Source organism: Pseudorasbora parva, chromosome 9, assembly GCF_024679245.1.
Source record: "Pseudorasbora parva isolate DD20220531a chromosome 9, ASM2467924v1, whole genome shotgun sequence".
NCBI lineage: Eukaryota > Metazoa > Chordata > Actinopteri > Cypriniformes > Gobionidae > Pseudorasbora > Pseudorasbora parva.
In genome coordinates this window covers 17659507-17681525 of record NC_090180.1, presented here as the reverse complement: position 1 = coordinate 17681525, position 22019 = coordinate 17659507, and the positions used below count along the sequence as shown (strand labels likewise).

The following is a 22019-nucleotide window of genomic DNA, read 5'->3' as shown; positions in this document are numbered from 1 at the left end:
ATTCCTTTAAATGCTTTGTATTTAATTTGCATTCTTTTGTACTTTGCAATTTAATAAGAAACAAATTAAATGGCAACAAAACCATATACATGAGATATATATATATATATATATATATATATATATATATATATATATATATATATATATATATATATATATATATATATATATATATATATATAAAACAGATATATTAAAATAGAAAACAGTAATTTTCAATTGGAAAAATATTTCACAATGTTACTGATTTTACTTCATTTTCCAGCCTTAGTGAGCATCATTTTTCTTCTTCTTTTTTTACTGTCAAAAAGTTGAGCTAAATAAACAAAAATAAGGCAACACATTACATTCAACTTTTTAAGTTAGGCCAATTTAAACCTTTTTACACTGTACAGTAATGAACGTTTCAAATTTTATAGAATTTCATATGCTGCATTCCAATTTGCCTACTTATACTACCACCTAAAACGTCTCTGGTTACGACTGTAACCTTAGTTCCCTGAGAACAGGGAACGAGACGCTGCGTCAGCTGACACTTCGGGGAACGCCTCCAGCGTGACAGGTGTCTGAACTACTATCGAATCACGGCAATCCTATTGACCGGCGACAGCCTATGATGTCATCAAGGTGCGGCCAGGAAGTATATAAGGGCGCCTAGCAAACATGACACCAGCTTCCTCGTCTGAAGGGACTGTTCGGAGGCAGGCCCCGAGGCATGGCAACGCGAAGCAGCGTCTCATTCCCTGTTCTTAGTGAACCAAGGTTACAGTCGTAACCAGAGACGTTCCCTTTCGAAAGGAAACTCACGCTGCGTCAGCTGACGCTACGGGGAACGATATACCCACGCCGCCATGCCAAAGGGAGTACATGCCTACTGACAGTGACAACTGTCAGGACAAGCAAATTCAACTGAAATGCCTAAACCACTCACCCTCTGGTCACACTAGGCTGTCAGTGACAGCATTCCCTACAGTCATAGCTGCTCATCCACTCATCCTCCAAACATCAGCGTTTACCACCTGCTGATGTCCGTGAATACACTGAATATGGGTTCTTCCATGCCCTCATGATCTCAGTAAGGAGATCAGGAAGGAATGGAAAGACCCCATCCCCCATCGACCCCATCCGAGGAACCGTGATGCGCATCCACACTCAGCCTTGGCGTGAGCGGGACCACATCACTAGTCTCAGATACAAAACGCTCTTCCCTCAGGAAGAGTGGCAGACAAGAGCGGAGCGATCTCGGATTAAAAAACTGTTCACATTGCACACAATCAAACAAACAACTCCATCAGAGCTTGATTGTGCATGCTCTTAATCCCAGGCAGAAAACAAATGAATTTGGTTTACCTTTTGACTTGAAGCACTCAGACAAAACAGTCCCTGAAGACGAAGAAGCTGGTGTCATGTTTGCTAGGCGCCCTTATATACTTCCTGGTCGCACCTTGATGACATCATAGGCTGTCACCGGTCAATAGGATTGCCATGATTCGATAGTGGTTCAGACACCTGTCACGCTGGAGGCATTCCCCGTAGTGTCAGCTGACGCAGCGCGAGTTCCCTTTCGAAAGCGAAGTATGTTCTCTTATTGTGAAGAAAAAGTACAAACTTTTGAGTGTGTAGCAGAAGAGTATGCAAGCTTTGGGACATCTGTCGCTTACATTTATCCCTTCACCGTTTAAACTGCCCTGTCAATCGTCACAGTTAAAATCTCCACATTCACTTTGATTTTCATCCGAATCAGAGAGAAATGTAATTAGTTGCATCTGCCATTTATGGGTCTTTAATGCAGAGACTCTCCTCATGAAGCATTTAAAATTTAATGGCCAAACGTGTCATTACAAAAGTTTGCTGTGTCAGGTGAAATATAATGTGGATGGCATTGAATAGATATCATGGTAACACTTTAGTATGGGGAACACATATTCACTATTAACTACGACTTTTGCCTCAATAAACTCCTAATTTACTGCTTATTAATAGTTAGTAAGGTAGTTTTGGTAACATTTAAGTTAAGGTATTAGGATTAAGAGATGTAGAATAAGGCATTAATATATGCTTTATAAGTACTAATAAACAGCCAATATCTTAAAATAAAGTTAAATATAACAATAATTACCGATATCTTTTTGTCAGGTTAAATACTGATAATTGATCACTTAAGCCCCTTTATCTAATCCTCTCTACTTAACTTTTTTCAAACTTTTTATCCATGTTTGTAGTTCAACTTGCAATGGGTGGTGGGCAATATCAGCTGTTATAAGAGCGTGCGTCAATCTGCACTTCACATCTGACTGGAAATAGTAGACCATTCGGGTATCTTTGGAATACTCTTTTCAACATATTACGATGTAGGACATACTAATTCTATTTTTGAATACTATTTAGTACGGATAGTATGCAAATTGGGACGCACCAATAGAATGCTCTCTGTGATATAGTATAGCCATATTCTGCTATTGAATTCTATAATAATTATTAATATTCCTTTTTATATAATTTTTTCTCAGATCACAGTTGTCATGCAATGCGTGATGACAAACTCCCTCTTCTGGTCGACTGTGTATTTACCCCGTGTTCTATTGAATCTGATTATTTCTCATTTCATTCTGCTTACTGCAGCCCATCACAAGTGGACACACTATAATTCAATTAAATGACAAATTATCATTTTGTGGAATACACATATTACGTTGTCAATTAATCCTTAAGTAATCCTGTAAAATAATCTTATGTCTAGTTCACTTAGACCCAAATTACATCTTGTTTTACCATTTTTTTGGGATGATACAAAAAAAATTGTCAGCTGTGACAAACCTGTTATTAACATTAACAAATGTCTCGCCGATCTCTGCCCCTCCATCAGCACCTGTCTGTCTGTATCAGGTTCATACTCCATCTAAACTGGGCCAAGTAGGCTGCCATGTAGAAGTTCCAAGAATGTTCCAGAAAGGCGACTCTTGGGAGGGGAGGGCGTGCTGGGCAGAGGCCTGACAAGTAGGGAAGAGGGGAGGATAAAGGGAAAAGGGTTATATTGAAGCAGATGGTTACAGAGATTGAATGTAAACAGAGTCCGGCCTGCACAGCACCTCAACACACACTTCTACAGTCAAACCGCTGGATTTAAGGCTCAGCACTTCCACAAATCTCCATGTATGACAGTTCCTCATGGATTTAAAACAAGATTCTGACATTAGCCCTGTCAGTCGGAGGATGGAGATCAGTTTGGACACGGGCTGTCAGTCTGATGTGAAAGAGCACACAGCTGGTGCAAGAGAGTCAACCCAGAACACCCCAGGCATGTTCAGAAAGCTGGTGGTGAATAAAACTGTCCGCCAACGCAGACGCTTCACAGTGGCTGTGTCTCATACCTGGTAAGACTCAGTGTTTGCAGCTTTGCCGTATCCCTCCTTTAATTCCACTTATTTAAGCACTTATATTCATATATTTGCCAGCAGATGGATGATATTAATACTCTTTAACCTTTGTATCATATTCAATTGCGGCGTTTGTACCTTTGGACATGAATGAAACCTCAAATTGTGTGGTTTATTGATGTGCTTCTATTACTTTTCTATGAAATTGGATTTTCACCCGGTGAGCGATAAAATGGATAAAATAAAATCTATCACTCTTCACTGAGGGAGTTACTGAAGCCATTTCCAAGGATCGGAATAGTGAAACAGTGACCGCTTGCTTTTCCTGCAGCTGTGGTTTCATAAGTATTTCTCCCTTATCACAGTAGGCATTGTATAGAGAGATCTAAGCAATAAACAAACTAACAAGCTCTTAGGGGAATTACATTATTACATTTGAATCAAAGTCAATACATCATTAGCTTTGATCTAAAGCAAAAAGTAGCTATATAAAAATAGTATATGACAACATTCATCTCTTGAAACATCGCAAATAATGTAAACAAATGACAACAGTGGTATCATTTAAAAAGGAAACCTTGAATAAAGCCAATAATTAAGAGGTCTAGAAAAATAAAATTAAGTTTAATAAAAAGCATACTGTGCATGTGTGTGTGTATACTTCTGTTTAAAAGTTTGAGGTCAGTAATCAATAAATAAATGTATTAAGCAAGGATGGATTAAATTGATCGAAAGTTAAGGTAAAGACATTTATAATGTTACAAAATATTTCCATTTCAAAAAAATAAGCAAAGAATCCTGAAAAAAATGTACCATTGTTTCCACAGAAATATTAAGCAGCACAACTGTTTTCAATATGGATAGTAATAAGATTTTTTTCTTGAGCAGAAAATCATCATATCAGAATGATTTCTGAAGGATCATGTGACACCGGAGATTGAAGGAATAATGCTGAAAATTCAGCTTTCCCAAAATAGAAATAAACTACATCCACCCATTCCATCTTATCCTCTGGGTTGCAGGGATGCTGGCCATATGCAGGGGACAAACTGGATTCATGCCCCATCCATCACAGGGCTAAAAAAACATTTGCACACAGCTACAGACTATTTTTTGTGTCAAATTCACCTCCAAACCCACACAGATATGCAAACTCCACACCGAAAGGTCTCTTGCTGTGATGCGCCAGTGCCACCCACTGAGCCACCATGTGGCCAGAATAAATTACATTTTAAAATATATTAAAAAAAGTTATTTTAGTGTGATAATATTTCATAATATTAATCTGTTTACAGTATTTTCGACCACACACACACACACACACACACACACACACACACACACACACACACACACACACACACACACACACACATATATATGGAGCCTGGTTGAGCACAAGAGACATGTTTTCAAAACATTCTTACCAAGTCTGACCCCAAACTTTGGAATGGTAGTGTCATTGTGCGCTACTTCACGGGGGTGGTCATGATTCTCCAAAGTAATAAAAACTTTTTGTTGATCTAACAGCAGCTTTAGGTGGATCTCATTATCCATTATTGCATTATTGTTTAAAATAAATAAATAAGTATTATACTAAAAAAACATATTTTTAGTATTTCCGAAACTTAACTTGAACCAGTAATCAATCACCCAGCTACTACACTACCACCAACAGCACTAGCAGCACAGTCGTGAGTTTTTTATGGGCAAGCACTATTCACATTTTTTCACAAAAAGTCAAGGAAAATCATTTGTTTAAAAAAAAATCTGTTGGGTCTTCATATTCCCTGTAGAGTGTCTGCCCTCCAGATGCCACTTATGATGATTCTGCACTTTCAGCAGTAACTAGACTCTTGCAATAGCAGCCTGTTACTACACACACACACACACACACACACACACACACACATGTAATTGTAAGAGGTGGTTATGGTTGCTAGGCTCTTCTATCAACTCTTGACAGCTTTTTATATCATTCTGAGTCTGGTGTCAAACACCCTTCGCAACCTTCTGGCATAATGCCCAATGTCATTTCTCCCAGTTCCTTTTAACCGTGTCGCTCTGTGGCCTAATTTTCTGTCAGCTGGGGATTCCTTCTCAATGTCCTTTCTTTTATAATTAATTTGCATTGTTTCTGTTCATGTTTACCCAAAAAAGTTAGTAGATATTGTTATAATAACTAAGCAGTAAACTATAAACAGTGATCTTAATTATAAATCACTAAAACATGCCAAGGGACCAATTCATTATTTTGAAAGCATTTGCTCAATAACTTGATATACAGTACAGGCCAAAAGTTTGGACACATTACTATTTGTAATGCTATGTTTTGTTTCCTTTTTTGAGAATGGTTGAAGCCGTTTTTGTCGCCGCTAGAGTAAAAAAAAATTGACATCGAAGTGAAAAAATTAAATGTTGTTTTTTCGCTGCAGCACATTCGCGTTCGGTGTGGAAGCGCTCATTACACAAACAGCTGATCAAAAAATAAAACCATCGCACAAATTATTTGCACATCAAAATCGTGTCCAGTGTGAAAGGGCCTTAAGGCTGAATGCCAAGAAGAGGACTTATTTGAGTCTCAGGAAACAACTCCCTATTCTCTCTGGTTCTCCTTAATGCATCCAGCTCGGCTGGGGCTCGACGCTATGGTGAAAGGCTTCATCTGGACATTTTTTCACCAATCAATCTGTTCCCGGGAGTTCTAGATATGGTTCTCGGACCTGTCTCTCCCTGATGGCTCTCCATGGGAGATTCAGGGGGAAAAACCCTAGTCCAGACTTAAGGCTTAAACATACTCATCATATTCATCGCAAGAACAAAGAAAAAAGGGCTGCAGGAAAAAAATGATTTAATTTTGTTCTCACAGCCCTCGTTTAGGAGTTCTCGCAGCTTGTTCTCGACACATCGCCTGAGCAGAACTTATTTCTTGCAGATGTCTAAAGCTTGGAACATACTCTGCAAGAACAAAGAAATTTGTTCGTTTTCTCGAGGGGGCAAGAACAAGAACAAAGTTCGTTCTGGCCAGTACATTCCATATTTCACGAGAAAAGCAGGTGTCGATCATCTGTGTTTCTCTGCATTAACCACGCCCACTTTAAATGTCTGACCAATCACACAATAGTTCTCGGAGACCCGCAAGAAAAAAGTTCTGCTCAGGCGATGTGTTGAGAACAAGCTGCGAGAACTCCCAAAACAGGACTGCGAGAACAAAATGACATCATTTTGTTCTCGCAGCCCTGGGAGCAAGAACTTTTTTCTCTGTTCTTGCGGAGTATGTTGCAGCCTTTAGTCCTGCAGACTCTGAACAGCACCTTGATTAATTTGTTCAGGTGTGTTTGATTAGGGTTGAAGCAAAACTTTGGGTGCGTCTCAATCAGCTCCCTAGTTCAGTAGTCAAGGCACTGATCAGGGAGTCAGCCCATTGACTTATGTCCTGATCAGTGCCCTGACTACTGAACAGGGAAGAGATTGAGATGCACCCTGTGTTGGTCTTTGGCTCTCCAGGGCTCTGCACCCCTGCTTTTGAGCAGTGTTTACCAAACCTGTCCTGAAGGACACTGCACTGCACATTTTGCATGTTTCCCTCATCAGACACACCTGATCCAACTCATCAGCTCATTTGTAGAGATGGCAAGACCTGAAGTGGGTGTGTCTGGTGAGGGAGACATACAAACTGTGCAGTGCTGGGTGTCCTCCAGGACAGGTTTGGGAACCACTGCTCTAGAGCTCTCTCCATTAGGAAACTATATGCTTTGAAGTAGAGAGTCTTCACTCATGGTGCAGGAATCGCCATTTGGATCCAGTGAACTGTCCGGTTGGATCAGTGCTGGACTTCCTTCAGGATCCTTTTCTTCTGGGTTATCCCCCTCCTTGCTAAGGTTTTTGTGGCAGCCATATCTGCTTACCATGCACCTTGAACGATGGATATCTAGGAAAACACCCTTTGATATCTTGTTACCTTCGTGACTCACTGATGTTAAGATCTGCTATACATACAATAAGTTTGGGGCTTTCTTTCTCAGTAGTATTTGCAGGCCTTTTTCCATCAACCAAGGGAAGCTCCAGGGTCTCAGGTGCTTATGTCCTAGGCTGTGCTTGACTTCATTCACACTAGGACAGGCACTTGTCAGTGAGTATTATCATCCCCTTAGTGCTGCTACATCTGACGCAGCATGAGTTCCCTCGAAAGGGAATGTCTCAGGTTAAAACTGTAACCATTGTTCCCTAAGAAGGGAACGAGTCATTGCCACACCCTATACTTCCTCCATGGCTGTGAGCAACTTACTTCAGTCAATCAGAAGCTGACTATGTTTTGTCCGGGTATACTTTATAGCTTCCGCGGTATGCTCTAATGCGTCATGGTACAACGTTCCACCAATAAATGATTAAACAGGCGATTTAGAGCCAATCATCAGAGACGTTCACATAGTTTCCCTACTTCCTTTTTTAATGAAGTAAAATGGTCTTTCTCAAATGATTTGCTTCTCTTTGCCGTCTTACTGAAGCAGGCAGCTCAATGACCTTCACTTCAAAGCATCAATTTTGACCTGTTCTTCACAATTCCTTTTTTCCCTGTCAATCTTTTCCTCTCTGTTCAGTGCTGTTTTTTATTAGCTCTTGCATTGACGTTATTATTTACTACTCAATAGTTTCTACATGCATCTCTTCTTTCTTTTTTTCTCTGAAATCCTTCTTTCTCCTTTGTATTTTTGCTTGTTCTGTGATTTTTTTTCTTTTTCCCCTCCATACCTAAACATTTGATCAGTGGAGACTGACCGAATCAGTGGACATTGATTTAGTCAGGCTTGTGTTTCAGGCCTATGAGCTTTTCATGTTACATTGTCTATTTTGCATGCTATATTAGTTTGTGGGGTGGTATTTTATTAATGTATCCACCATGTTGATCATGTGTCTCTCTCTGTCTGTGTAGTTTGGAGGTGGAGAATGGCCCCTCTATCGGCTGCAGTCCACTGGACCTGCAAGCATCACCGGGCTCGGGTTTGGTCCTGCATCCCAACATGGCCAGTCACGGACAACGGAGAGAGTCTTTCCTTTACCGCTCGGATAGCGACTATGACCTCTCACCCAAATCCACCTCTCGGAACTCCTCCCTTGTTGGAGAACAGTTGTAAGTAAAAAATCAGCACTTTACACCTTTATTGACTTTGGTACAATAAATCATTGGTGCTCCGTCCAGCTAAAATCTGTCATAGTTTGTTGAAAAATGTGATGGATTTTTAGATGGATTTTTAAGTGGATTTTTTAAATGTGTATCCATGCATGCTTTCAATTTAGTTATGCCAACAACGGAAGTGGAGAAGTGTGTGAAAAAGTGGTGAGAAATACTATAGCAAAAGAAAAAAAGAAAAAAGAAATACCACCCTAACATGATAAATGGCTTTTTTCCTTTCTTTTTTTTTTTTTTTTTTTAAAGTTAATATTTTTAGTATAGAACCTTGAAGGGTTAGTTCAAAAATTTAATTTCTGTCATTAATTACTTACCCTCATGTTGTTCCAAACCTGTAAGACCTTCGTTCATCTTTGTAACACAAACTAAGATATTTTTGATGAAATCCGAGAGCAAGCGTTCAGGTGTAGCTCTAACGTAACTCAGAAACACTGGACTGTATTTAATACGTCAACAGCGTAGGAGACAGACACAGACGTGAATACATTTTTTGAATAAAGGTGTTATTTTTGTTTTTTTGCACACTTTTTCTTGATGCTTCATAGAGTCACTTGGACTATTTTATCAATGTCTTTACTACCTTTCTGGGCCTTGGAAGTTTTAATCAAATTGCTGTCTATATGGGTTCAGAAAGCTCTCAGATTTCATCAAAAATATCTTAATTTGTGTTCTGAAGATGAACAAAGGTCTTACGGCTTTGGAACGACATGAGAGTGAGTAATTAATACTTTTGGGTGAACTAACTTTAAGAGGCCATGCATTATTATTTTTTTATTTCTTGTTTTCTCCTGATCTCAACATTACAAAAGTTGTTGCCTTGTACCATGGTCCGGCGTGATTGTCCTCCGCTGGCCTGTACTCACACTTGCACGTAACGTTCTGGGCCGGAGCGCGCTTACGTCATTTACAATGTAACATTTTGTTTTGTTTTTAAAAAGGTAGAAAAGCGCTTTTAACTGCCTAATAGATTTATCACATTATTATTATGGAGGCAGCTGACTTTGATGGAGGACTTTGCAGCTTTACTCACAAACGACAATTTCTGTTCAGCAATAAGGTGAAAACCTAAAATATTTGAATTATTTGTAAAGTGTACTATCTAGTAGAATAACGATAGTAGCGCTCAAGAGCTGTAGCTCTGCCATGCTATGGCACAGTTATGCGTGCCGAGCCTTCCTGTTCAGTGTGGTGTGGTGTGGACGATATCTTTCTGTTCATTTTAAGGTCGTGCTTGTCTACCGCTGTAAATGCGTGAGTTTGTTACAGCAGGATGGATTCTAATTGGCTGTCAATGTTTTTATTGTTCATCACCTGAAAAAAAAAATTTATTTATGAAAGGGATTCCAACAATATTGTCTCTTTGTCCCATTATCATTATAGCTGTGGTGTGAACTCTGCTATTCGTTTAAAGGTAGGGTAGGTAGGAATTGGTTAAAAAACTTTTTATATATCAATACATAATTAAAATGTAAGTACTCTGAAAAAGAAAGTATAAAAATTGAGTAAAATAGACCTCTCACGACTGTTTTAAAGACAGCTCATTATTTCCATTCCTCCACCTTCTCCCTTCTGGCCTCTCTCCAAAGCCACGCCCCTAAAACACATGAACGCGCTACACCGGCCGCTCTGCGGGAAGACGCATTATTTACCTCAGACGAGCAGTGTGCATGTAGTGACATCATGTCAGAATCACATGTAATAAAAAATCTAACTTTATCAGTATGAATATAAACAAATAAGATGTCTTTTAGTACTCACTATCAAGCTAGAATACCGGTACTGGTAAAGTTTAACATATTTTTGTTTTATTTGGTAACGAGCCAGTTATATTTATAATGCAAAGAAAACGGGTAGCATCATATTTTTCCAATAACATCAGTTATATGTTATTCCTGTAAGATTCATAACATATACTGTGTTTTGCATGTAAGAGTTTCCATGATGAAAGCATTGTTGATTAGTAATAGCTAAAGCTAACTTAGTTCTAAAAAAAAGTTCCTGGATGCGGTACTAGCTTTTACACATGCATTTTGTTATCTAAAGTTAAATTTTGCTAAATTCAACACAACAGCGATCAACTTGAGCTATGCATATTGAGTATTTATCATCTCTACTAATGGCAAAGTGTATAACATTGTAACTTTATGCTAAGTAATGTTATGTTAGCTATATTAGGCCGCATCATGTGCTCTTGATACATGCTTCATGAAAACATAAACCAAAAAATGTTATTATCAAAATGAAAGATTACCTGTCCAGCAGAAATACAGCCAGCAATGAGTCGTTTTTCAGGTCCCTCAGTTCTCACCATCGTTGAAAAGCCACGCAGATATTTACTCGCGTTTGATTTGTTTGTTTATCCAAAGACTTTCTGTCCATTGCCTTTTCTCGTACTGTCTTCCTTTTTTGCATTGTTTGCCTTTGCTGACTGTAAAACCCTGCACTGTGAATTTTGAATGCTCTTTCTCTGCCATTATTTTGCCTAGGTTTCTTGCCTCTTGAACTGCTCAAATCAAACGAGCGCGTGCATGTGGGCAGATCCTGTAGCGAAAGCGGTGGTCGCTATGGTAGCGAGAGAGAGTGACAGTCGCCCAAGCCAATCATTTGTTTAATCCCAAACGAAAATGATGAGCGGTGTTTATTGTAGATTAAAAAGTCTAGAGTCACTCGATTTTTATACTCTTCTTTTCAGAGTACACTCTAAAAAATGCTGGGTTAAAAACAACCCAAGATGGGTTGAAAATGCACCAACCCAACAATTGGGTTGTTTTAACCCAATGGTTGAGTTGTTTTAACCCAGTGGTTGGGTTAAATGTTGCTTAAGACAACCCAATTGCTGGGTAAGAACAACTCAACCATTGGGTTAAAACAACATGCGAGCCCAACTTTGTTCGTCGGATAATATAGTCATGTCCGAAGCAGCAGAGACAAATAAGAAAGAAAAGGTTTTGTTGGAGGAAAGCAATAAGAGGAAACAAAAAAGTGATGGGATTAAAGGCAGGACGAGGATCAACATTGGACCAGCGTTTGCTCGTCGGCGTGAGCTGAAGGAGGCGTGTCCGACCGATGCTGTCATGCTTGTTATGGTGATTACCTACCACGCAAACATTGAATTGAAGTATCATATAGATTCTGTAAAACGGTAACCAATAGACTACTATAATGACGCTGGCTTGTAAATGTGAGCAGCGCGATTATTTGGCGTTTGAAAAAAATAAAACCCATGAAATTATATTCATATGACATGCTGAAACATGCCACTGACTGTACCTGGAATGAAGACATTTCACACGCGACGCCAGAAGAACACCTGCATGTGAACTCCTCTTGCAGTGTTCAGGGGAACTGTTAGTGCTGCACCAACCCGCGGGGACGCTTTTATGAAGTTATTTGGCCCGCCCCGCACCGCTGTATATATTTTTACAACCCGCCGCGCACCCGCGACCATTAAATAGACATATGGGGTCCGCGGGTTATGAGATGACCCACGCATCACTAGTTCAGGGCTATCAGGGTTGTCATGTCAACAAATGCACGCGCGATGGCATCCCCTGTTGTAGGATTACAGAGCTTACGACAGTAGTTGAGGACATTATTTTTTCCCAACTGTAGGGGGACCCCGAGAGCAAAAGTTGCCAAGTGCTGCTTTAAAGAGTAGGATTGTCATGCTAAACATGGCAAAAATTACAACAACAAACATTTTTAGACCACAAAATCAACAATGTCACTAAAGAAGTGTGTTTTTGGTTGTGAGGGAAAAATAACCTTGTTCAGCTTCCGTAATAACCCAGATAACCTTAAGGAAACAGTGGATGCAGTTTGTTTGTTCCTGGCCATGAGTTAAAACCACAGACAGTGAGTGAAACTGCATTAAATGTCTGTTTTGTTGGCAAACACGAACGTATTGTGAATCAAAAGTTATCCAGGGATAATGCCATGATGTATTGTGTGTGTGTGTGTGTGTGTGTGTGTGTGTGTGTGTGTGTTTGTGCTTGTTTTTGTGAAATATCAGGACACAAATGTGTATAATGACATGGGTATGACATTACCCATGTCCCCACTTTTCAAAAGGCTTATAAATTATACAGGTTTAGTTTTTTTGAGAAAGTAAAAATGCAGAATGTTTCCTGTGGTGGGTAGGTTTAGGGGCAGGAGCAGTGTAGGGGGGAGAAAATACGGTTTGTATAAAAACCATTACGCCCATGGAATGTCCCCACATTTCACAAAAACAAACGTGTGTGTGTGTGTGTGCTTGTGACTTTTTAACTTAAGCCCACGGTACGCCTCCACGAGTTTGGCTGCTTTAGGAAAGAATTGGTACAACGTATCTGTCTTTTGTAAATATAAAGACTCTTTAGAGATATAAAGGATGCAATTCTACTCTATAGTTACTCAAGTTGAACATGAGACTGGCAGAAACTGTGTTTCTGTACACTTTAATATTGAGAATTATTTTTAGAACTATATTTTTATCATTACACTGTAAAAAAAAATCAATAAATTCAGGACCCAATTGAACATCATCTAGTAACAGATCACATCTACATTTTTCAGTTGGCCAAATAGAATTTCTGTGAACTGATGCAATTTAATTCACAGAAATTCAATTTGGCCAACTAAAAAAATGTAGACGTGATCAGTCACTAGAAAATTTTCAGTTGGGGCCTAAATTTTGTTTTTACAGTGTATCATAGATATAGATATCGTATATCGATATAAAAAAATATATCGGTTTCCATCCATAACAAATGCATAGATCTAGTTTATTCTCATATAACCTGGCACCAGCTCAGAAGCACATGCAGCACAATAATTATTTCATTTACTTTTTCCTAACATGATGTCTTATGTTACATGACAGTTTGTTATTTGTGGTATTTCTGCATTCTGCAGTATAATACTATGTTATAATTTCTGCAAAAATATTTAATAAATAAACATTATTTATTTATTGATATGTTTACTTGGTCATGAGCCATTGATGCTTTGACCCCAGTGATGTCCATATACATGAGGTGGTTGAAATGGTTGGCACTTCTGGTAAATATGATCAAAGATGGCTATAAAATTAAATCTGCATTGTTTATTCTTTTGATCTTTTATTTTAAAAAATCACAAAATTCTAACCTTTCATCAAAGTAAAAGAATTGAAAGTGGGGGGTAAATCACATTCTGAAATAAATGCTTTTCTCCAAAACACGGTGGTCACAATTGTTGAATTGCACACCAGGGTGACAAGGAACATGAAATTGTCCAGCTATGATGTCTTGTTTCACAGGAGTAAAAATATAAGGAAACGCAAAGGCCAAATTCCAGAAAAAAGCACAGAACATAGTTCTGATGTGCAGCAAAAGATTGTTGAGCTTCACAAAATAAGAAAGTGGCTGTAGGAAAAGAGCTAAAGCATTGAAAGTCCCCATTTCCACCACCAGGGCAATAATTAAGAAGCTCAAATCAACTAAAGATGTTATGAATCTGCCTGGAAGAGGACGTGTGTGTGTATATTGTCCTAATGCACGGCGAGGAGGAACGTTTGAGTGCACAAAGACTCTCCAAGGATCACAGATGGAGAATCGCAGAGATTATTTGAGTCTTGGGGTCAGAAAGCCTAGAAGAAAAAAAAATCTAAAAACCCCTGCATTACCAACCACATGTTGTTTGGGAGGGATTCAAGAAAAATCCTCCTTGCTCATCCAGAAACAAACTCCAGCGTATTCAGTTCAGACACGATTGGAAATTCAAAAGGAACTTGATTCTGTGGTCAGATGAAACTATAAAAAGAGCTTTTTGGCAGCAAATCCACCAGATGAGTTTAGTGCAAAAAAATACCCCATGCCCACAGCTAAAAATACAGCTGGATCTTTAAAGTTTAGGGCCTATTTCTTGCTGGAGGTCCTGGACATCTTGTTCAGAGACATGGTATCATGGATTCTAGCAAATGCCAACAGATAAAAAATCAATCAGGGAGATGACCGCGATAGACGGGTTATTAAAAACGCGCTAACGACCCGAGGTGTGTAGGATTGTTCATATATATTTTTTGCACAATAATAAATTAATCTATAATGACGAAATATGGCGCAATTCACCTTTATTCCACAAGGTGGCAATGTCTGATACGCAATGATGAAGTGACGTTTCACTCATAGTTACCTCTGACAGAAAACGAAACAATAATTATAATCTGGAAAACTTGAAATGGCTTAGTGATTTACTGCAGAGAGCAAGTACTAAACACAATCATAATATGTTAGTGTCACTGTCTCTTGATGATGGATGTGGTCAAGAAGCTGTCAGTGATCAAAATATTGATTTTGAAGACGCTGAAAATGAGTTTGGAGAATATGCTGGAGATCGCGAATATGAGGCAGATGCTGAATATACTGGTAAACGAGCTCTGACGAGGTCATATGATAATGATGGTATTAAACATCTGCTCAAACTGAATCCTTCCAAGCTCCAAAAGGTAACGAAATAGGTTTTATTTTATTCTTCTGTAGCTGCTACTCTAAAATCAGGAGTTTTATATATTATCACGACAGGTAGAGGTCTATCCATGTTAAATATAGATCTGGGTCGCTAACGACCTGAATATGTAAGAATGTTTGGTGGAGGGTTAATTGCATTTTATTTAATTACATTTTATTTTGTTTAATAACTTTTATGTCAAAGATACAGGAGACACATAGCAGCCAATACAATCTGTTGTTTAATATCTGCTTGTATTGCCTCATGACTGATGAAAAATTTGTTTTGTGTGCAGTAGAATTTTGATGCATCACAATGCATCCTAGAATCGAATTGAATCGAATCGTTACCTGGTGAATCGTAATCGAATCGAATCGTGAAGGCAGTGCCAATGCACACCCCTAGAATCTAAAGGATCTGGAGGAATAGTTTCTATCATGTCAGGTGTTCTCCAAACTCATCAGGCATTTTAGGAAAAGACTCAGAGCTGTTATCTTGGGAAAAGGAGGTTGCAAAAAGTAATTAATAAAATGGTGCCAATAATTGTGGCCAACGTGTTTTGGAGAAAAGCATTTATTTCATAATGAGATTAACCACCCCACCCCCACCCCCCAAAGGTTAGACTTTTGTGCATTTTTTAATAAAAGATCAAGAGAATAAACAATGCAGATAAATCTTTTACAGCCATATTTGATCATATTTACCAGGGGTGCCAACAGTCTGTTAAATTATGCTTTATGTGCATGATCTGAACAAGATACAGCATAAACCGCCACTATTTTGTGATTACACGTCATTTATAAGTTCAGAAGACTGAATGTCTTACGAATCTCCAATATCTAAAAAACACTGGTTTCTATCAAATTAAATGAGAAAAATCATTGTATGTCAAAATCAAAGTCATGATCACAAGAATAAAACGTTTATGTTGAGATCATGAGAAAACTATTTTATATTATTATATATTTATTATTTACTATTATTTATTGATTCTTAAATGTATTTGATCTTTTTATTAATTTATTGTTTTAATTATTTGTAGTTTTTAAACTGCATTTGTTTGTTTTTAGCATATTTTTGTTTTGTTTTTACCTTATAGTTAGTCTTTTATTTATTTATTTTAGCTTTTATATTATATATATATATATATATATATATATATATATATATATATATATATATATATATATATATATATATATATATATATATATATATATAGTCAGGCTGAAGGGCCTTTATGAGAAATATGAGCTCAATAGATGCTCTGAAGCAGTTTTTGTCTGTTAACTTACCATTGTGTTTTGTATATGATTTGATCTTATAGTTCATAATATTTATTTTATTTTAATACTTGTTTTAACTTCTCCATCTCCATTCTCAAGGACTTAATACGTCTGCAATAAATCATTCAAGTCTTTGCAGCTGCAGTACAAAAAGAAGAAAAAACTACAGTGGCAATGCAGAATAATGCATAGCATAACCTTTTTAAACCTAATTTAAACCTGAGCGACAGTATGGTCTTAACATATTGCTCAGTAATTACATGAAGTATGAAATAAACAACTAAAACAGTAATTTATTTGCAATAGAATGTGAATTATTCTAGCATGGACAATACAACACACAGGTTTTATAATCTGAATGATTGTTTTCTTTGGTTGTCAGACATGGTGAGGATCTGATAGTCACTCCTTTTGCTCAGGTACGTTTTGGCATTTGCTTTCCGAAATGGAAGACTGTAAAGATTAAAATGTGAATGATTTTACACATGACTGTTTCACGTCTTTTATATCTGTGTTGCTGTCATTTTATTCAATAGGTGCTTGCAAGTCTTCGCACTGTTAGGAATAATGTCAGCTTCCTGACAAATGTGCCATGTCCCTCCAGCAAGTAAGTGATATTTAAATGCTTCATAAAATGTAATGTGAGAAAATACCACAAGAGGGCAGAACTCACTTTAATATGACGTTTTGTAAGACTGAATGGATAGGATGGATACAACACTAACCTACTCTACTGCCCTTCCTTCTTATAATGATAATAGTAAATGTCTATAGATTTTTTTTCCTGGTCATTGTAAGAAATGTACAGTCACTTTAACTTTACATTCGATATTTCAGACATATGTTACTCTTAAGTTACTGAGCAGAATTTAAGTCTGTGTTGAGTTGGTGATGGAATTTCTATTTTATTTTTTCTGCTCTTTTTTTCTAATGTATTTATTGTCCTGCTTCACTTAACAGAAGATCGCCAGTTAGCAGTCAACCGCCAATGACCAAAGGCAGCCTGTCAGGTAAGATCTTCTGAATCCATTCACAGAGGTTAGGAAATTTCCCTTACAGTGGTTGTAAACCTCAATATGAATTACTCATATCATCTTCACTTGAAGGCTTACAGTATCACAAAGGGACTACAATGATCTGTGTTATGAATAAATATAAAGTGGCAAATTACTTATTGGCTAATTTGAGAGAGTGTTAAAAGGTCTGGGGAAAAGAGTAATCTAAACCTGTTTTTGTATTTCACCACAAGAGAGAAATTATGTTTGTTATTTAAAAAAAAGCAGAGGCCCCTTGAATTAGCTTGACAATCTCATGTTTCTTTACTATGTTTGGCGGACATATCGAAGGACCCAATCAAGCATTCAATAAAATTAGATAATATACCCCTGGTTTCACAGACAAGGCTTAAGCCTAGTCCCAGACTGAAATGCATTTTTTAACTGAAAGTAATTTGCACTTACAAATCTTAAAATATAATATCTTAAAACTTCACTTCACTTCCATTCACAAATCCTCTCCTGTGGCCTCATGGAATAGTAAGTGTCCATCGCTCACACTTCAGAATCTCCCCGGAAGTAGAAGGTCATCCGGGGACTGTTTGCTTATTCTACACTGTGAATTTGGACATGCTGCTTTTGTCACATACTGCTGCTCACCTACTATATAGCAGGGAAGTATGCGATTCTGTATGCAGTCCATCACTCGTTACATTTTGCATGGCACCCATAAACTGTAAAAAACAATGGAAGTATTGTCCGTGACATCACCCGGTTTCTGAAGAGCATTTTTGAAGCCCAAAGTGGGCGGAGGTGGCCGTCACTATCTTGGCAGTGCATCACTGCGTGTCACTCCCGGATAATTGAAAATGGACAGAGGCGGGATGTGGGGTGGAGCTGAGGTGCCTGGTTGCTGAAACAACGCCCACTCAGCTCGACCTTAGCGGCAAATCATGTCACTCAAGTGGCCACGCACTTAAAGGGTTACTTCAGAGATTTAGCATATGGCTTTTTGTATCAGTAAAAAATTCGGTAGTATATTTGAATGATCATGCTCTCCCCCTCCCCATATCTCCCTAAGACGAGAGATTTTTGTATTTTATATCTGGGGGAAAAATCATCCGATATAAAATATCGGTAAATGGGAAATATTCTCCAAATATAATCAGGGGAATTTTTTTGGCCAAAGGCTAAAGACTACAGCCAGTAGAGGGAGCTATTTACACATGTTTTTAACCCATCCATGGGGACTTGGAACGCACTCATAGCTTGGGCAGCTGCGGGGATTCATGTAAACTGAGCGGTGCAGAGAAAAGTGAGTGTTTCAGCTTTTTAAATGAATTTCTATGAAACTTAAAGGAAGTGTATGTAAGATTGTGGCCAAAACTGGTACTGCAATCACTTTCAAATGACTATAGAGCAGTGTATCCCCTCTCCCCCTCCCCCTCCCCCTCCCCCCTGACGTTCATGCATGCGGTTATTAACGTTACTGTAAAGTAAATGTAAAGCAGAGCAGGACCGAGTGTTGTGGAGCTGAGCACGGCCGCTGGAGCGATTGTTACAAAAACACCCGCCTTGCGAACACCGGGACTTTTATTATGACGGGACGGGACACAGTCGTCGGGCATGCACACTATTTCCGCTTTTCCGGTCATTGGTATGAGGTGAGGTGATGCAGCTCTTTTTATCAGATTTGATACATTTAAGTGTGTTTAAAATGATGTTATGACGTTACTCTGTGCGTTCGCTAGGTTTGCTGTGACATGTTCACACTGCTAAGAGAAAAGCGCTTCTGCAAATATAATCGGAAACTGAGGGTAACGCAGATATGATGCAGTTGACAGGTGACTCGCTCAAACGCTATGCTGAAACGTCCCGGTCCTTAGTTAAAATAGCAATTTTCGCACAATTTACAAATAGTTGGAAACATTTGGGATATTGTAAGTACTCACTGAACAAAATAGCACTAGTCTCGATATTTTACTGCTAAAATAATACATAGTGCACCTTTAATTGAAATACGTTTCTTACATACAGTTCCTTTAAGCTTCCAAAGGCATGAACTAAACACGCGCCGTGAATGTATGACGCGACCACATTTACCTCAGCTCTCCTGATGAATGTAATCTGACTCCTGCTGCATTTGTGCCGTGACATTCGCTCGGCCCGGAAGTGAAGTGTAATTTGATTGCTTTAGTTTGCCTCGCATTCATTAGAATACATGGAGGGGGCGGGGGTCATGAGCTATAGAGGGAATGCATCGATGTCACTTTCCCGCCGGAACACGCCCCCTCAGCCGGGACTGAGTGGCAGAAGAGCTGCTGTGTGACTGCAGCTATTAGACGAACTCGCGAGTATAGCAAACAATTATCAGATTAAACTAAAGGTTGGGCTCAATATAGTGGTCCTTACAACTTACCACAGATTCAGTGATCCATGGATAATGACATGCAGCCAGAAATCGTGTTTTCCTGACATTTTTATGAGCCTGATTTCGACATGATTATTAACTGATCAGTCATCAGATTTTTGGAGTGAAACCCGCTTGTATATGTGGATGGGTCTTGGGTCAGTATATTGGAGCGTGTGTGTGGCCGCATGCCACGAATGGAAAACAAAAGTTTTATTCAAATTCTGAATATAAGACCTATTAATAAATAATAAATAATAATTATATTGCCCAGACAGTGTGCAAAGAGTGCTCCCTTTATAATCACTAAAAGTTGTCACTCATTCAATTAACGCAATCTCACAGATTTCCGCAGTGAAGCTGGTATACAACAAATCTCTTATTTTGACAATGTCTGCACTTACAGAGACGCACGTGTTAACTGAACTCAGCACCCGGACAAACACTCGAGCGGTGAGTGGATTCCAAGTTCAACACCTGTGATTGGCCAACTGTGTTGTAGATATCTACAAACATCTGTGATTGGCTACATTACTCACCGAAGCGAAATCACGTTGGAAATGTAATCATTTCATGAGTGCAAATACAGATACACACTTGATCATTTCCTAGCTCCTTTTCGCTAATAACATGCTATTATTACGAATTCTTACGGAGGATTACAGATCCTAGACAAGCAGTTATGGGCAGCGTTTGCCTCTTAAAGCAGAAGCAGCAGCAGGTTGGTGGTTTGAATGAGAAAATGACACGCTATCAACTCCGTCTCAAGCTCAGAGCAGTGATGTCCATTGGGTCCGTGGACAAGCCTCCCCCCACCGGCGCCGGGCCTGGTTTGGTGTGTTTTCGCTGCATTCACGCTGTAACCCAGTGCTGCCTCTCAGTCTTTCTGCCACTCAGTGGGGCGTAATCACAGTCACTCCAGCTGACGGTGGTCACGTGCCTTCCCTCTGGGACCAACCACCTGAGGGCGATCAAGATGCTTAGGCTTAGTTTTCAACACAGCTGCATCCGAAAACCTCAGCAGCTGACCTGTTTCCTCACTGCCTTATCAGGCAATGACTTACTTGTAAGGCAGTGCTTGTGCATGAAGGCACCTCACAAAATGATTTCAGGCAGACTTCTAGGGTTTTGATTTACAGTTTAATGATCTACAGCAAAATACAGAGAGCTTTGGTGAGAACTAAACAAAGATTTAATTACTACAATAGTAATTTCTTAGCCTGGAAATCCAGACGCACCCTAGCGGCAGCAAATCTAATCTGCCCGCGAGTGTCGTCTAGCAAATCTCAAAACCCTTCTGAGCTGTATTTGCCTAACTCTTGCCGGGCCAATCACATTGTGTATAGAGTCGGTGGGCATAATGACGACGGCGGAGTTGCGTTTGCGTGCTTCTAGTAAACACAGAAATTGGCGAACGGCGATCTGTCCAATCAGCTTTGAACGCGACTCTGGAAGACTTGGAGTTAAGCTTTTTTCTGAGAAAAGAACAAAGAACGGCACTGAAGTCTTTCTTAAAAAGGGAAGATATGTTCAGAGTTTTTCTGACGGGATACGGCAAATTTTTAATCTATCAACAAGCTCTGTTTCGTTGCTCTGGTTGGTTGTAGCGCTATCCTATCGCGTGCAGAGGGAGTTTGGAAGTTAACGGTTTATCCCGCCCCTCGGATTGAGCCCTGCCTATGGTGAGTTTCCAGACCAAACATCTTGATGTGGGTCTGGCTTGTCAGGCTAGTAATTTCTCGCTATAAATAATATAAGAAGTGGAAAACGTTGGTAAAAAAAAAAACTTTTACACACAAACTGACCAGCAAATGCAACTTTCGGACACCATCTTTTTTTCTAGCTTAACTGTCACAGAATGGAAAGCACAGGATTTTGCAAATCAAAGGCAGAGAATGATGCATGTATGCTGCCTTCAAAAATCTCTCAGGAGACAGGAAGTGAAGCAAACATTAGATTCGGACGTGTCTTGATGCTTCCAACCTGAAATGTATCCTCCGAAGGCAGTATTCTTCAGGTTTTCGGACACAGCCTACGAGTGCGGCAGGCTTGGATGGCGCCTAACTTTTTATTCAGTTGTTTATTTCTGCTACAAATAAAGTGATATCGCCATCTACAGGGCATTGAAGATTCTATCATTTGTAAGTTTTGGCCTTACTCACCCAATCTTGTCAACAAAGCTACTTTACATGAATGCGAGTGTATTAGCAGGTAGTTGTGAATAGCAAGTGTTTCATATGTGAGATGAGGAGATGACTGCAGCAGGTTATAAGGCCAAAACCAGCACGT

At 39.0% G+C, this 22019-nt stretch overlaps 1 protein-coding gene across 2 annotated transcripts in view; it reads left to right on the top strand.

Annotated features, from left to right (window-relative positions):
• The window catches only part of pde4bb (phosphodiesterase 4B, cAMP-specific b), a 78056-nt gene that overhangs the window by 25518 nt on the left and 30519 nt on the right, over nt 1–22019 (top strand). Inside the window, exons 1-5 of one of the 2 annotated variants that reach the window (XM_067454200.1) lie at nt 3080–3377; nt 8314–8511; nt 16708–16744; nt 16862–16932; nt 17286–17335. In XM_067454200.1, the coding sequence (XP_067310301.1) occupies nt 3172–3377; nt 8314–8511; nt 16708–16744; nt 16862–16932; nt 17286–17335 (562 nt within the window). In that variant the 5' untranslated portion in view covers nt 3080–3171. Of the gene's footprint in view, nt 1–3079; nt 3378–8313; nt 8512–16707; nt 16745–16861; nt 16933–17285; nt 17336–22019 lie in introns of those variants that run through there. The other variant, XM_067454198.1, reaches the window with a different exon arrangement.